The sequence below is a fragment of the Ailuropoda melanoleuca genome, chromosome 5 (assembly GCF_002007445.2).
Source record: "Ailuropoda melanoleuca isolate Jingjing chromosome 5, ASM200744v2, whole genome shotgun sequence".
Taxonomy (NCBI): domain Eukaryota; kingdom Metazoa; phylum Chordata; class Mammalia; order Carnivora; family Ursidae; genus Ailuropoda; species Ailuropoda melanoleuca.
This window is the reverse complement of record NC_048222.1, coordinates 45,170,392-45,187,405: the sequence shown is the minus strand read 5'-3', so window position 1 is coordinate 45,187,405 and position 17,014 is coordinate 45,170,392. Positions and strand designations below refer to the sequence as shown.

The 17,014-nt window shown below is 34.7% G+C and overlaps 1 protein-coding gene across 4 annotated transcripts in view; it reads right to left on the bottom strand.

Moving 5' to 3' along the window:
- Positions 1-17,014, bottom strand: part of VPS13C (vacuolar protein sorting 13 homolog C) — a 171,404-nt gene that overhangs the window by 115,010 nt on the left and 39,380 nt on the right. For all 4 annotated transcript variants that reach the window (XR_004625605.1, XR_004625604.1, XM_034660891.1 and 1 more), the window contains 9 exons: positions 15,930-16,036; positions 15,207-15,378; positions 14,112-14,174; positions 6,769-6,898; positions 6,115-6,209; positions 3,481-3,623; positions 2,451-2,643; positions 1,064-1,178; positions 289-425 (listed from right to left, as the gene is read on the bottom strand). Coding sequence is in view for 2 of the 4 variants with exons in the window: in XM_034660891.1 (XP_034516782.1) it covers positions 289-425; positions 1,064-1,178; positions 2,451-2,643; positions 3,481-3,623; positions 6,115-6,209; positions 6,769-6,898; positions 14,112-14,174; positions 15,207-15,378; positions 15,930-16,036 (1,155 nt within the window). In the remaining 2 variants the exon portion in view is untranslated. The remainder of the gene's footprint in view (positions 1-288; positions 426-1,063; positions 1,179-2,450; positions 2,644-3,480; positions 3,624-6,114; positions 6,210-6,768; positions 6,899-14,111; positions 14,175-15,206; positions 15,379-15,929; positions 16,037-17,014) is intronic.

Below are 17,014 nucleotides of genomic sequence, written 5' to 3'. Positions count from 1 at the left end.
CTAGGAGTACTTGAAAACTAGGAGTACTTCTCTTCAATTAGAAAAAAAAAAACAGCACTAATCTAGTCCCCAAAATCAAATCATTTACCATTACAGAAAATTTTAGGGCTTTTCCATGCTTTTCTTAATAGCCATAAAATATACAGAAGATACTCAATCCAAGCTAGGCTTGACAAAATACTAAGAAGAAAAAGTTTAAGTAAACTCTGAGGGAAAAATAGCAAACTGTCAGATAACTAGCTTCCAACCTGAGCAAAAATGGGCAGGAAGAAATGGATATACACCTACCCGAAATGTACCAAAATCTAAAATGAGAAGATCTGACTTTTCATGGTGGAAACCTGTCTGTGGAAGTATTAGATAAGAAGGCTTCAGATTTATCCTTAAATCAAGGACTTTTCGAGTTTCAATAATGTGTGTAAGTCCTAAAAGAAATAATAAAAGATCAGATGGTCAAGTTGAAATATGTAATCGTATTATTAACAATGAGAATACGAGTATCACTTGAAAACTATTATGGAGGAGCGTCAGTTCTCACAGACTTGAGTCTCAAAGTTAAGCATCTAAGGTGAAACTGCATATGGTCAACGGTATACAATCCTACCATTACACTGTAAAGTAAACCCAACATAGCTAGTATTTTATCCAGAAAGAGGATAATTCATCATTTCTTTAGTTAAGCAACCACGTAAAGTAGTTGGCTGGAGTTTAGAAACCATGTTGTACAAAAGTATGTATCTTTAGAACCAGATTCACACACAATGTACAGTATGATAAACTGTTTCTTAAGAACTGAGATGGAGGAATGTTTTCCATCTCAACCTCACTCTGAGACACAGGTTCTTAAAGATAACAGCAGACAGAATCATCTGTGCCCCATATTACTCTCTTTCTCAGTCAGTCTAGCAGGTATGTGTGACTTCGGGTAACTCAGATACACATGATGCAACTTCATGGAATTTAAAAAAGAAAAGAGCAACCTACACTATTTTAAATACAATATTTATATTAGAATAGACAAAATTTTTAGTTCCGCTGATGTTTACGGAGATAAATTCTTTACCTGTAGCTGTTCTCTCTTTAATTTCTTCCAGCTTCATTAATGTAGCTGATGTTATTTGCTCAAGATCTAATCCTTTATTTGATTGAAAGAATTCAACCACTGCATTGATGGTTTTCTGTAAAATAATTTAAAATATAAGCAAGCTATACACATTACTTTCCAGATTATAAATTTTAAAGTTTCAGTTTAATTCTAAACAACTGTGGCTCCAAACTTAGGAGATAACTTCCAAAGATACTCTGTCCTATTGCATCTCTCTCTGATGGAAAACAAAAAACAAAACAAAACAAAAAAACCTAAAAAAAGGAAGAGCCCAAGTAAGCTTACTAGAGAGGCAACAAACGTGTGCATGTCATTAGGTGACTTTGTGCGTTCTAAGGCATCATGTTGATATAGCAATGGACATTACTACTAAACCGTACGCTTAAAAACTGCCAAGGTGGTAAATTATATGTATTTTACCACAATTTAAATTTTTTAAAAATCAGAGAATACAATCAGTCTAGACTCTTTATATAATGCCTCCCACCTTGACTGTGACTACACTTCTAAACTGGAAAGTAAAAAAAAAAAAAAAAAAAAAAAAAAGTCATGGTTCTCGACAACAAAGTAGGGTGAACTTACAAGGGACGTAATAACTAGTGATCCTGATGGCTAGCCTGAGATCAGTTAAGAGCATCTGAATAAAAGATTGAACCACAGATACAGAACTTAAGCCAGCATTTTCGATGACATCTAAATGCCAATGCTTTTTCTTTCATATGAACAATATTTAAAATTCTTTTAATAACTCCTAAAGCAATTTGAATTGGTCCAGATATTTAGGGGAAAGGGAAAATAAGCAAAACTGAACTGGAACAGGAAGTCAGTGTATAACTATTTGGGAGTAGCTGGTATAATAAACAGACTTTTTTTTAAAAAGATTTTATTTATTTGAGAGATAGAGAGAACATGCATGCATGTGCACACACAAGTGGGGGGGTGCAAAAGGGAGAGAAAGAGGCAGACTCCCCGCTAAGCAGGGAGCCCAGGGTGGGGCTCAATCCCAGAACCCTGGGATCATGACCTGAGCTGAAGGCAGACGCTTAACGACTGAGCCACCCAGGCACTCCAACACAGACTTTTTGAATAGTATGTTACATTTTTTTTTTAGTTTAAGACAAGCATAGATAAATATAGTAGAAAAAAATGGCAGCATATGAAAAAGCAAAATTAACTGCTAAAACAGGTACTGCTTTTAAAACAAGTAAAAAGTGTTAGTAAACTTAGTTGCTAAGTAAATAAATGTTAAGTTTATTTAACATTGAAAAAAGAAAAATAAGAAAACCATATATGTCAAAAGTATAAAGGGGGTTTAATAAAGATTGACCTTTTTCTTTGCACTTACAGCATCGTAGATGACCTCCACAGGCTGAGACTGAACAATCAGAGTCTGGTCAGCAATGCTATTCTCTGGATTGGTTTCAAACTCGATTTTAAGCAAGGATGAGGCAGTATCACCAATGGAAGCCACAAGTGACGGTACAATACCCTGCTGTTTCAGACCTGTTATATACCAATGTTCTAATTTTGCTTCCACCCTACAAACCAGTGAGTAAATAAACAATATAATTAAGAAGCTGTGTAACATAACGGGTTAAAATATAAATTTTCCTTTTAAAAAAAAACTCCTTTGAGAGTCAGTACTAATACCTATTACCCGAGGTAAAGTCCAAACTCCTTGGTCTGGAATTTAATTACCCATACAATCTGGGGCTTTGTTTTGGCTTTTGGCTCTTAACTGCTCATCCACATGAGAAACCCACTTTGGCCAACTCCCAAACACTACAGAAGTTCTGATCACTGTTACATGAATGTAAGCTACACTTCACTCGGGGAACTCATCTCTCTATTTCATGTCACCTGAAAACCCCCTCATCCCTGCTTCTCCTAGTCCTTTCTACTCAGCTACCCTAAGTCCCAATTCTTCTAGCCCAAGTCATTCTCCTCTGCAACTGAGCCTGGGTGGCATTAACTACAAGGATTTCACTTTACAGCATCTTCTTACCTATGAGCTCTCTAATATGTTACATAGTTCTTACATTATTAACTTTTTGGTTATCCTCTCTTTACAGCTGGCATAAACTTCTTAAAAACAGAAATTATTGTTCCTATGCTAGCCTTCATAGTATCAAACTGAGAAATTTAACAGTATCCAGTAAGTATTCGGGAAGGAAAGAACTGAGGGTAGAATAAATGATGAACTCCTCTTATAGCTTCATAACAAAACAAATTAAACTATAAAAAGACCATCTGACACATAAAAGGAAAAGAAACTAAAGAACTACTATTAATCAGTTGTTTAATGTTAAATAACACTATTTTGGCCAAGTCATATCTAGAAATAAAAACTGAAATAATAAGTTTTTAAAACTTACTTAAGTGCTTGTGCTCCTGGTCGCTGAGATACTTGGGTGCCCAGGCCAATGACCTGAATTTTCAGTATTTCTGGAATATTTTTGTTTTCTCTTATTGTGACAGAGGTGCTTACTAGCTTCAGTGTCATTATATGGGCAACATACTAAACAAAAAGAATGAATGAAAATTGTTATGGTTTAAGTAATTATTACTTTCTTTAATAATTTCTTAAATTTGTTGAATTATAAAGTGATCTAAATACAATATGTTCAAAAAGAACATTAGAAACTTCAATACAAAATTACAAAATTGTTCAAACAGGACAACTACAAGAGATCAAAAATTCATTTCTCCTAGTTTTAGAGATAATAAAAAATGAAACTTGATAAAATATTTTGTCACATAAAGACTCAATTCACCACCTTTCACTAAAGCAAACTAATTCAGACCAATCCTCTGGCTCAAAAACTGGACAAAATATAGAGAACATCTGCCTGATGTCTTTAGAGGGTTAAAAAAAACACTGAGAAAAAAAATTCTGACCAAAAAATTGATAGGTCAAGATGAAGTAGGAAAGAGAACCAGGGAGATGATTCTCATCAAACCACAAAGGAAGACATTAAGAGAGGAAGTGAGGAACAAAAGATTCACAAAACAGAAAACAATTAACAAAATGGCAACAGTAAGTCCTTACCTAAATAATTACTCTAAAAGTAAGCAGATTAAATTTTCCAATAAAAAGATAAAGAATGGCAGAATGGATTAAAAAAAATAATAAGATCCAATGATATGCTGCCTACAAGAAAGACATTCACATTAGCTTTAAGGACACACATAGACTAAAAGTGAAGGAATGGAAAAAAATATTTCAAGCAAATAGTAACTCCCCCCAAAAAAGGTAGCTATATTTATATCAGAAGAAAATAAACTTTAAGTTAAATGTTGTCAAAAGAGACAAGAAGGTCATTATATAATGATAAAGAGATCAATCAAGAAAATGTAAGATTTGGGGCGCCTGGGTGGCACAGCGGTTAAGCGTCTGCCTTCGGCTCAGGGCGTGATCCCAGCGTTGCGGGATTGAGCCCCACATCAGGCTCCTCCTCTATGAGCCTGCTTCTTCCTCTCCCACTCCCCCTGCTTGTGTTCCCTCTCTCGCTGGCTGTCTCTATCTCTGTCGAATAAATAAATAAAATCTTTAAAAAAAAAAAAAAGAAAATGTAAGATTTGTAAATACTTATGCACCCAACATTGCAGTACCTAAAAATATAAAGCAAATACTAACAGAACTAAAAAGAGAAATAAATGGCAATATAACATTCGTTGGGGACTTCAATAACCCACTCTCAACAACAGATAGATCATCCTGACAGAGAATCAATAAAGAAACAATGGATTTAAACACTATAAGCCAAAGGGACCTAATAGACATGCACAAAACATTTCACTCAACAGCAGCAGAATAAACATTCTTCTCAAGCCCACAGAAACATTTCCTAGGACGGATCATATATCTTAGGCAATGAAACAAGTCTCGAAAAATTCAGGAAGATATCAATTATATCAAGTATCTTTACCAACCACAATGGAATAAGATCTTAATAAGAGGAAAGCTACAAAATTCACCAGTATGTGGAAGTTAACACACTCCTGAACAACCACTGGATCAAAGAATAGATCAAAGGGAAAATTAAAAAACAGCATGAGATAAACAAAAATAGAAACACAACACATCAAAACTCATGGGATGCAGCAGAAGCATCTTCCTTCGAAGAAGGAAGTTTATAGTGATAAATTCATACAAGAAAAAAGAAGGATCTCAAACAACTTTACACCTCAAGGAACTAGAAAAAGAAGAATAAACTAAGCCCAAATTTAAATATTTTATTTATTTATTTGTCAGAGAGAGAGCACAAGCAGGGGGAGTGGCAGGCAGAGGGAGAAGCAGGCTCTTGCTGAGCAGGAAGCCTGGTGCGGGACTTGATCCCACGACCCTGGGATCATGACGTGAGCCAAAAGCAGACGCTTAACCAACTGAGCCACCTAGGCATCCCAAAGTTAGAAGAAAAAAAATAATAAAAACTAGAGAAGAAATAAATGAAATAGAGAATAAAAAAAACAATAGAAAAGATTAATAAAACCAACTGCTGGTTCTTGGAAAACAAACAAAACTGACAAACCTTTAGTTAGATTAAGCAAGGAAAAAAGAGAGATGCCACATATGAATAAAATTATAAGTAAAAGAGGAGATATTACAACTGATAACACAAATACAAAGGATCATAAGAAACTACTATGAACAACTATATACCAATAAATTAGACAATCTAGAAAAAAAAATATACATTTCTAGAAATGTACAATCCACCAAGGCTGAATCATGAAGAAAGAGAAAATCTGAACAGAACAATAATGAGTAAGGAGATTGAGTCAGTAATCAGAAACCTCCCCACAAAGAAAACCTCAGGACCAGATAATGTCACTGGTAAATTCTATCAAACACTTAAAAAAAAATTTATTCCAATTCTTCTCACACACTCTCATGAGAAGAAACAAATGATAACATTTTTATAAAAATCAGTAACTCATTTAACCCAATTCAAGATAATACAGTAAAATGAAATAAAATACCTCTTAAACCACCTAAAAATAATTACCTGCTTGGGTAAAGCTAAGTTGTGGGTGCTTTCACTATAACCAATGGCAGTGAAGAGCTTATCTTTTTCCTCTGGAGTCATAATGTCATCAATAGCTACAAAGAAAGGACAGTATTTTAAGAAATCAATTGCTTCAGTTTTACAGATACATTAAAAAAAATAAAACCAAACTAACAAGTGCCCTAAAATCAGTGCTAAAGCAAACGCACAAATGCTAAAGCAAAAGCAGTCAGGTAATTTCCTCTAATATACTACTTTGCCTAGTTAAAACAGACATCATGTATTTGCCTGCTTACGTCAAGAAAAGGCAAAGAGACACCATTAAGGGAATTCTGGTCTCGGATATTTTAGAATTTTAGAATTCCCTAAGTATGTTAAAAATTAAGGGAAACTTCTGATATCCATGTTAAAAGTAACTGTAAGAAATGTTAGATGTTGATACTTCTGAATTTAAACTTACAAATTTCACCCAAATAATTTCCTCAAAAATATCAAAGCTTTAATTTAGATAAACCCAGCCATGTTCCAGCCTGAAGTATTTGCTTATACGTTTATTAATAATAAACACAGTAAAAATCCACTAACTGGCTAACATAGAATTTACATATTTTTTTTCTTATCAGTGTACAATAAATTATCTAACTTGGAACTTACTTTCAGGAATCAAAGATTCTTCATCTTTTTTCTTAGATTCCTTCTTACCCCAAAACCCACTGAACCAGCCTCCACGTTTCTCGCCTGTGTCAGTAGACTTTTTCCTTAATTTTTGCCCAGATCGAATCACCTGAAAAGTAAAAATTTTTAAATTTAATTAAAGAGTAAATGCCCTCTTCATTTTCAGGTATAGCCAGGTAAAAATAATGGTTAATTTTTTTAACACTACATTAGGTTAAAAAGAGTCAAGAAAGTCTTCTGAAATGGTATTCAAAATGACTTGGTTAACATAGTTCCACTGTTAATTTACTTTTCACACCTACTGATCAAATTTTGATAATGTTGCATTTTGACAGAAATACAGTAAAGGTTTCAAGTGAATTTTTTGAGCAATATGTCTTCCAAATGTTTAAGTTAACAAGCCACTAAGACTGCAGATTTATAAAATGAAAAGTTCTCAAAAAGAAGATGCTTCCACATCCAGAAGTATTAGTTTAAAACAATCATACTTCAGAATTCATTTCAGAATTTCAGAAACATTGCTGGTTTGCTAACTATGGACATGGGAGAGGGGTCAAATATAAATAAAAACAGTCCTTGAATCTCATTTCATTCTCTTCTCAATAAATCCTGGCTTGATTTTCTGCAACTCCTTAAAATACTAAAACATAGATGAAAAACTAAAAAGCAGAAAACAGAGGATAAGAGGATAATAATTTAGACTCTATCTTCTCATTCACTGAATAAGTAAACTTTAATAATTTTCCCACTTAAAATTTATAATATTTTAAATCGCTAGGGAATTGGTAACTTATTGAAAGCCTCCTTCTGTAACAAAAGGTGAAATACTCCAAAAGAGAAGTTGAAAAAAAAGAGCTGAATTAGTAAACAGAAGCTTAAACTAAGTACGTTCTCTTTATTTTTATTTATTTATTTTTAAAGATTTAATTATTTACTTAAGAGACAGAGTATGAGAGACAGTATGGGCAGCTGGGGGGCGGGGGAAGAGGGAGAAACAGACCCTCCACTGAGCAGGGAGCCTGATACAGGACTCAATCCCAGGACCTGGGATCATGACCCGAGCCAAAGGCAGATGCTTAACTAACTGAGCCACCCAGGGGCCTGAGTAAGTTCTCTTTAACAACTAGATGTTAAAGAAATAGAGGAACAGGTCTACAATCTGTGAACAAAACTATCGAAGTTTTATCATTTACACCTCAGCCATAACTATCTTTTATCAAGCTTACCAATCCATTTTGTGCAGTCAGAAACGTAATAAGTAAAAAATATATATCTGATTACTTTATATTCTATATGAAATAACATTTAACTTCTTTATTCTCTTGGCATAGAAGATTAGTGGGCTTTTTTATATTTTTCATGATAAATAGAACTTAGACAATTTATTTAACCTATGTCTTAATTCGCTAATATAAACTGAAGATTATAATACTTTCCTCAGAATTGACGGTACCCAGCAAATTAGATCAAGAAAATGTTAGGGCCATTTTCCTTCCTGTTACTAAACTTTCTACTTTAAAATGTTCATGAACACAAAGTTTCAGCAAAAGCAAATCAATTCTTAGCCACCAATATCTTGAATTCATATCAGACGTAGGCACAATATTGTTAATCCAAGTGCTTACTGTTGTTTGTCTTTTGCTTTGAGATTATTTTTTGAGTGGAACTAACCTCATCGTGTCCATAACAACAGAAGTTGTAAGGGTTGAAATGTTAATGAGAAGAGGCACTTGAAATAAGAAACAAAATATGAAATAATAAAATCTGAAAGTAGCTTCAAAAAATTTCAAATGTATTATTTAGATACACCCCCACCCCATCCCCCACTTGTACTCTCTCAAAAATTTTTTCAAAAGAACATCCAATGAAAGTCAAGCAACTTAATTTAGGAAGGACTGAAGTGATCTGTTCCTTCTGGCAAATAATTCCTTTAATTCATAGGAACAAGCCCAACAGTAGCAAATACCTTCTAAAATACTCATACACCCTGACTCAAAAATTGGACCTTGGGGGAACTGGCCCTTAAGAAAACAAGAGATGTTTGAGAAAGCATGGAGACAAGGCTGTTCACTGCAGTGTCATTTATAATTAAATATAACCAGTGGGAAATAGGGAAGGAAATTCTGATATAGGCACAGAATGGAATACCATTCAGCTATTTAAAATGTTGGATAAATAATTCTTTTGGCATAAAAATGAAACACTAATAAATTTTTAAAAGAAATAAAAGTAAGTTATAAAACCTTTTCTTTTTTTTTTTTTTTTTAAGATTTTATTTATATTCGACAGAGATAGAGACAGCCAGCGAGAGAGGGAACACAAGCAGGGGGAGTGGGAGAGGAAGAAGCAGGCTCATAGCAGAGGAGCCTGATGTGGGGCCTCGATCCCATAATGCCGGGATCACGCCCTGAGCCGAAGGCAGACGCTTAACCGCTGTGCCACCCAGGCGCCCCTATAAAACCTTTTCTTGATTCCATATTCCCCACCAGTTATCACTCCATTTACCTGCTCTCCCCTTATATCCACTCCCCCATTTCTATCAAGTTTCTACCCACATTCTTCTATAAACATTGCCTTTTAAATGATTTCCTTATTGTTAAATCCAATGATGAACTTTCAGTTCCATGGTGATATAAGCCCTCTATAGTCCATCCTTCATGCTGATGACCAAAAATTCTGAAAATATAAAAATCGTCTACAACAGACTCTGAAAAACAAAGTAGGTAGATGCTGGAAAGGAATCAAAACTTGGAGAAGTGACCTTCACCAGAATGAGTTTACCATGTTATTGGGTTTTTTTTTTCCCCACACATTCTCCCTACCCCATTCCACCCCATAACTTTTCCCTCCTATTCTTGACCTAGAGTAGTCCCCTTCCTTTTAGTGTGGACATGACCTATGTTCTGTTTCTAACCAACAGAATATGGCAAAGGTGATGAGATGTATGTGATTATGTGCATGAAACTGTACCAGCGTCTTGCTGGAGTCTCTCACTCCCTTTGAAAAAAACAAGCTGCCATGTTGTGGGCTGTCAATGTCTAGAGGCCCATCTGGCAAGGAAATGAAATGAAATTTAAGAGCTAAGCACAGCCTCTGGCCAACAGCCAGCAAGAAACTGAAGTTCTCCATCTCACACGCATAAGGAGATAAATTCTGCCAACAAAAGCAGGTCCTTCATCAGTGACACTGCAGATGAAACCATAGTCCCAGCCACACCCTGATGGCAATATTTTGAGACCTTAAGCAGAGAACTCAGGTAAGCCATACCTGGACTTGTGACCCACAGAAACTGAGATAATAAATGTGTATTGCTTTAAGCCACTAAGTTTATTATGCAGCCAGAGAAAACTACTTCACATGGCTGTACCCTCAGGCAGGCCTCAGTTATGGAGCACTGCAGAGGCACAAGCAGCTGAACCCCTAAAAGAAACTCCAGAGTCTGGCCAAGGAATGAGAAAATGGACTCCATGAAAACCAGATGGGACGAGGGAAATACTAGAGGGAGAAAAGTCAGAGAATGGGTTATCTCTTAATTCTGCGCATGAACCTGCATGAATTTCAGTCTAACCCAAGCTTCCCATGTATAAAAGTAAACTAAATCAAAGTAGCAAAGGTTTAGAGATCTGAACTGAGACATGAACCCTCCTGCACAAGTCTCCAACAAACTCCTGTACTGTTCATGTGCAAAATGGACCTAAACCAACATACCACAGGCAGAAAACATGGAACTGAGATTTGAACCATGATCCACAGGATGCAAAGCATAACTAAAGATCAGAGCCTCCCTAGGTTGTGTGCTTAGACAAAATATCAACATTTTCCAGAAGATAAGAAGGACCCAGGGACTACATAATATTCACAATGCCTAGGATATAATCCAAGCTGACTTAACACACAGTAAAAAAAAAAAAAAAAAAAAAAAAAAAAAAAAAAAAAAAAAAAAGGATATGTGACCCATTTTCAAGGGAAAAGACAATCAACAGATGTCAACAGTCAGACTACCTAGATGGTGAAACCAGCAGAGAACCAATGTTATCTGCTACATGACAGAAAGGGAAATACACTCGAAATTACTAAAAAGATTGGAATTTTCAGCAGAGAAATGGAAACTATAAAAAGGAACTCAACAGGAGTTTTTGACCTGAAAAACATTATCTGAAATAAAAACTAGGATGGGCTCAGTAATAAAATGGAGATGATAGAGAAAAGTATAGACTTGAAGGCGTATCAACAGAAATTATCCAATTTAAAGAACAGAGAGTTAAAAAATTGATGAAAAATATGGAACAAAGCCTCAAGAACTTATACATATGTATAAGTACATTTGTACATATGTATAGACATACACATTTGTGTGTATGTGTACGAAATTGGAGTCCAAGGAAAAAAGAAAGAAATCTAGACCAGAAATGATTTGAACACAGGTTTGAATTACACAGGTGCACTTACACATGGACTTTTTTCAATAAATGTATGTATAGTACTATCAATGTATTTTCTCTTTCTTATGATTTTAATTTTCTTTTCACTAGCTTAAGAAAATAGTATATAACACATATAATTTAAAAATATGTGTTAATCAACTGTTTATGTTATCAGTATGGCTTCTGGTCAACAGTAGGCTATTAGTGGTTAAGTTTTGGGAGAGTCTAAAGTTATCTGCAGATTTTTTTACTATGTAGGGGTCCCTAACCACTACATTGTTCAAGGGTCAACTGTGTGTGTGAGTGTGTGTGTGTGTGTGTGTGTGTGTGTGTGTGTATAATAAAATTGGAGTCTAAGAAGGAAAGTAGAAAGAAATTTGATAAAAAATTATTTGAAGAGGGGAGGCTGGGTGGTTTAGTCGGTTAAGAGTCCGCTCTTGATTTCAGCTCAGGTCTTGATTTCAGGGTCATGAGTTCAAGCCCAGTGTTGGGCTCCATGCTGGAAGTGCAGCTTACTTTTAAAAAAAAATATTTGAAAAAATAATGGCTGAAACACACAATATTCTGGTAAATCTTATAGTCAATTCTCAGTCTCCAGCTCAGGTGACCAATCATGTATCTGTCACAGTTGATCACCCCCTCTTGTTTGCAATTCTTTGTTCGCTGAACTTTGAGGATATTACATTCACAAAGCTCCCCACCTACACCTCTGGCAATTCCTCCATGGTCACCTTTGTTGGTTCTCATCTCTCTGACCTATAACAGAATACTTGGGGTCTTTGGAACACTTTTCCAGCTACTCTAATTTCTTAGGCAACCTCATTCAATGTCATGGCTTTAAATACCATCTATGTGCAGATCCCTCCCAAAGTTTATATATCTAGCACAGATTCTTCTTCTAAACCACACATTCATGTATCGACAGCCTACCCCGTAGCTCCACATCACTGTCTAAAAGAGCTAAAACTTAATAAGTCCCAAACTGGATTCCTGATCTCTCCATCTCACCCAAGTTTGTTCTGTCCAGACTTATCCAACTCATTTCATGAAAATTGCATCTTTCCAACTGCAACAGGCCGAAATCTTTGAAGTCCTCTCCAACTTCTCTCTCTTATAACCCCTATCTAATCAGTTGGGAAATATTAGCTCCATGTTCAAAAAACATCCAGAATCTGACCCTTTCTCATCACCTCCACTGCAACTACTCTCAGCCAAGCTACCGTTATCTCTACCTCAAATATTTCAGTAGCATCCTAACTGATCTCCCTATTTTCACCCTTGTTCGCTCTCTTCGAGTCTGTTTTCAAAAGAGCAGCCAGAGTGCATTTTAAAACATAAGCTGGATTATATCATTCTGTTCTCAAAATGGCTCCCCAAATTCAGAGTAAAAGCCAAATTCACACAATTATTTATAAGACCCTACAATCTGGGACCCTCCCCAACTCCCACAAGCACCCCTCCCACTCCTCCACCATGTTACTGCTCTGACCTCATTAACCACCACTCTCTTATCTCTCACCACTCTGTTAGTTCTGTGAATGAACCAGATATGCCTCCACCTCAAAACCTATCAGCCTGCTATATTCCTTATGCCTGGTACACTTTTCCCTCAGATAGCTTTCTGGTGACTACCTCACCTCCTTCAGGTATTTGCTCACGTTTCCGCCTTAGTGAGGCTTTCCCTGACCAGCCAATTTAAAATTGCAATCCTCCTCCTCATCACCGCCTCGCCAGTGACGTATTCCTTCTCTATATTCCTTTCTATTTTATTTTTGTTTATGTTTTTATTATCCTTCTTTCTACTAGAATGTAAATAAGGGATTTTTGTTTGTTCGTTTGCTAATGCAAATAATGATGATGATGCTGAAAATCACTTATTTAGTGATTATGACGCAGCAGGTACTCAACAGCCCAAGTGCTTTACATGGATCATCATGCACTCTTCACAGTAACCCTATGATGTAGGTACTATGAAACAATCCCATTTTACAAATGAGAAAACTGAGGCACAGAGAGGTTAAATAGCCAGCCCAAGATCACACAAGGAGGCAAAGCTGACTCCAGAGTCCACACTCTTCACCATGATGCTAGTAAAATAGGCACTCAATAAGTACTTACTAAGTAAATGAATGAACAGGTACATGCTTTAATCCCATTTAAGAACATGAGTGTTTGGAGATCCATGAATATAAAAAGACTAAAAATATACAAAAAGTATTAACGGTATGTATCTTTAGTGTGAGAAAATAGGTGTTTCTATTTTCTTTCTTTGTGTATCCTATTTCCTAACTTTTCTATCGTGAGTTGTACTGCACTTGTCATTTATTTTTTTAATTACTAAAAAAGTCATATTACAGAATAATAGGATTGACATGGAACAATGTGGGCAAGGTAGGATACGCCAAGTGGCATAAATCAGCATAAATTATGAACTATAAACTGACTCCAGTTATGGGAAAAAAGAAAAGATGGGAGAGAGGGAGAGAGGAGGAAGGAAAAGAGGAAGGAAGAGAAGGTAAAGGAAACAAAGCAAAGGTAAAGTGAGAGGATGGGGGATAAAAAGCATACATCAGGTACATACGCATGGGAGAAAAACTGGAAGACTGTACGTTAAAATGTTAACAGCAGCATTCCACATTGCTACGATTACAGACAAATTTTATTTACTTTCTTTTTGGGGGGGGGTTCAGATTTTTTAATAAAATTTAAAAATTTTTTCCCTGCCATGTTAGTGGGGTTTTTTCCCAAATGTTCCAATTTTTTTCTCCTGAGACTAAATGAAGGCATGGAAAATAAACCCTTATTATTACTTGAACAGCTCCCATGAAGCTTAAGATTTCTTGATCTCAAGTTTAAAGGAATAGTATTAACATGTTTAAAACTCATAAAAATGATTACCTCAACTTGTGCTTGCTGCCTTGCTAAAATTATGTTAAAAACATCTAGAGTCTTCTCCAAATCCTATAAAACAAAGAGACACTTGTAAACAAGAAAAATGGCATTAGATTAAAAAATATTTTATTCTAGTATTTCTAGGCTTATCCAGTCCATGAACAAACAGTAGCTGTGATTTAATGAAAGGATAAGTATAAATTTGAATGTACACTTGGCTCTTATACTTTTAGTTTTTGCAATAAGGGTGATAAGTTTTCTAAGAAAGCAAGACCTTAATAAATACAATATAAAAATAAGAACTTAATGACACCATTATAGAAACAAGAATATTTGGGGGGGGACTTGTTTTGGGTATTATCCTTATGGTTCGTACTGACTCACTCTTTTTCGTACCATTTTATAACCATCGTACTAAAGGCACCATTATAAAACACAGAAGTTAAGAATGCAAAATTCTACAAATCAACAACTAAGTTAAAGTAGAAACTGATTTGGGGAATCAAGAGAACATCAGACCTGAGATGCTGAGAAACTTGATGCTTTTTCTAATATGTAATATTAGTGATTCTCATATATTTCAGAATAATAGGAATTCAATTAATTCTTTACATTATGAATTTGTGGCAGAAATGGTTATATAATCAAGACCATACGACATTAAGCAAATTATATATTGTGTGGTATTTTTCTGTATTTCAAAAGCAGTTCCTATTCTGAGGAATAAGAGCTGATTTTTTTATATATAAAACTTTGAGCTCTTAAAAAAAGCCACTAACAAAACTAATAACATACATCTAGCTAATAATAAACATATACTTGAATAGCTCTGATATTGATTTTCTAAACATTATTATAAAAACCAAACACATTTCTCCAAATAGTTACTAGTATGTTTTATCTGATATTAGGATGGGAGGGAAAGATTTGTTTAAAGAAAAAAACTGAAAGAAAATATACTCTGCATTTTCCCATAAAATTATCTCAAAAAGAGATCAGTTCTATTCTTTCTAAAATTATATTTTAATTCAAACTAAATTCAGGAAAATTTAAAGGATGATTTAACAAAGAATAGTTTTCACCAATACACATGAGATCTACCTGAATTTGTTTCTGTATTTCTTCTGGGACTTTGGTCTGGGTTAGCTTGTTTTTGTAGGCACCTTTGTAACTCTTGAGCAACTGTCTGTGTTTTTTTATGTTACTCCATGACCACATCTGTGTATACCTTCTTATATGAACTTCAAGAACAGAATCAATTGCATATTTCCACCTGCAAATCAAATTTTGTTAATGCACATTTGAATACAAAGGTTTAAGAAGCAGCAGGAAAATGGCTTTTACTTTTTAGATCTACACTGTTACGCTTTTTGTTCTTATTAACTGTTCTCCTGTAAGAGCACGGTAATTAACATTTCAATTCCCCAGTACAATTCTCTGACTTAAATAGATTACAAAATGATCAAATTACTCCAGTAAAAGGGTATGTCAAGGCAAAATCATAAAGACATAAAATGACATGTTATGCAAAATTAATACTATCCCAATATGGTTATGTAGCATTGAACCCATGTGGTGACTAAAGGGCACTAAGACCAAAAAATGATTAAAGTCTTAATGCTAAGATGACAATTCGGGAACAATCTAAAAGATCACAAAAGAATGTGTTTATGAAAAAAATAACAAAGACATAATACAAAAGATATCCCTCTCATGTCAATAAAGAAAAAAAAAGGTGGCTTCATTACATGGCTTTAAAGGTCTCTTAAATCTGAGAGTTCCTAACTGTATTATTTCTCATTAAACAAAAAGATTCTAACTTACCATTGTCGACCATTGGTATGAAGTGGTAAATAAGGCTTATATTTCCTGTAAGGGGCATTTCTAACCATATAATCCACTGACTCCAAAAGGTCAATCATGCTTAAGTACTATTAAAACAAAAATACAGTTATATTTATTACATTGCACACATAAACACTAAATTTTATTATATTTTCAGTCCAGTAAAACTCTAACTTCTGTGAACAATGAGTAACATGGTTGCCTGTTAATATTATATATTTCATCAAATTTAAGATGCCATCAATTGTAAGTTGTGACATAATTTTCAAGTTCTGCTACAAAAAGAAAAAAAGTGCTGCCAAATAAACTGTCATACCATCAACAGCAATATACATCCTATTTTCAAATACGTTACAGTGTGCAATAAATGTACATCTTAGAAACAACAAAATACACTATCTGTAACTAGTGACTGGAACACGGCTGTTCCTAAAACTACATATTTTCCTCTGGACCATCATTTCACCATTGGCAATCTATGAGCTGATTTGCAAATCGCTCCAGAAAATCATTACATAACTAAAGCACGATAAAGCTATTTAATTGCCCATCTTACCATCAATATAACTCTCCATGTACCCAGTAAACAGCTCAAATGAGGGAAACACACACACACACAAAGATAAGATAAAGAAAGAGGCAAATCTAGGTTTTTCCTCTTGGTTTTTCTTAATGCACTTCTACCTAATGGTTACCATGTGACTATTCACCACTTAAAATATGGGTAGTCCGAATTTGAATGTATTTTAAGTTTAAAATATACCTCAGGTTTCAAAGACTTAGGAAAAAGAAAAGAATGTAAAATATCTTAACAATTTTTTACTTTGATTACACACTGAAATGATAATATTTTGGGAATGTCAGCTTACATAAATGTTATTTTATTAATTAATTTCATCTTTCCTTTTCCTTTGCTAATGTAGCTACTAGAAAATATTATCCACAGGGAATATGTTCTAAGACCCCCAGCAGATGCCTGAAACCACAGATGGTACTGAACCCTACATATGATACGCTTTTCGTATACATACATACTTATGATAAAGTTTAATTTATAAATTAGG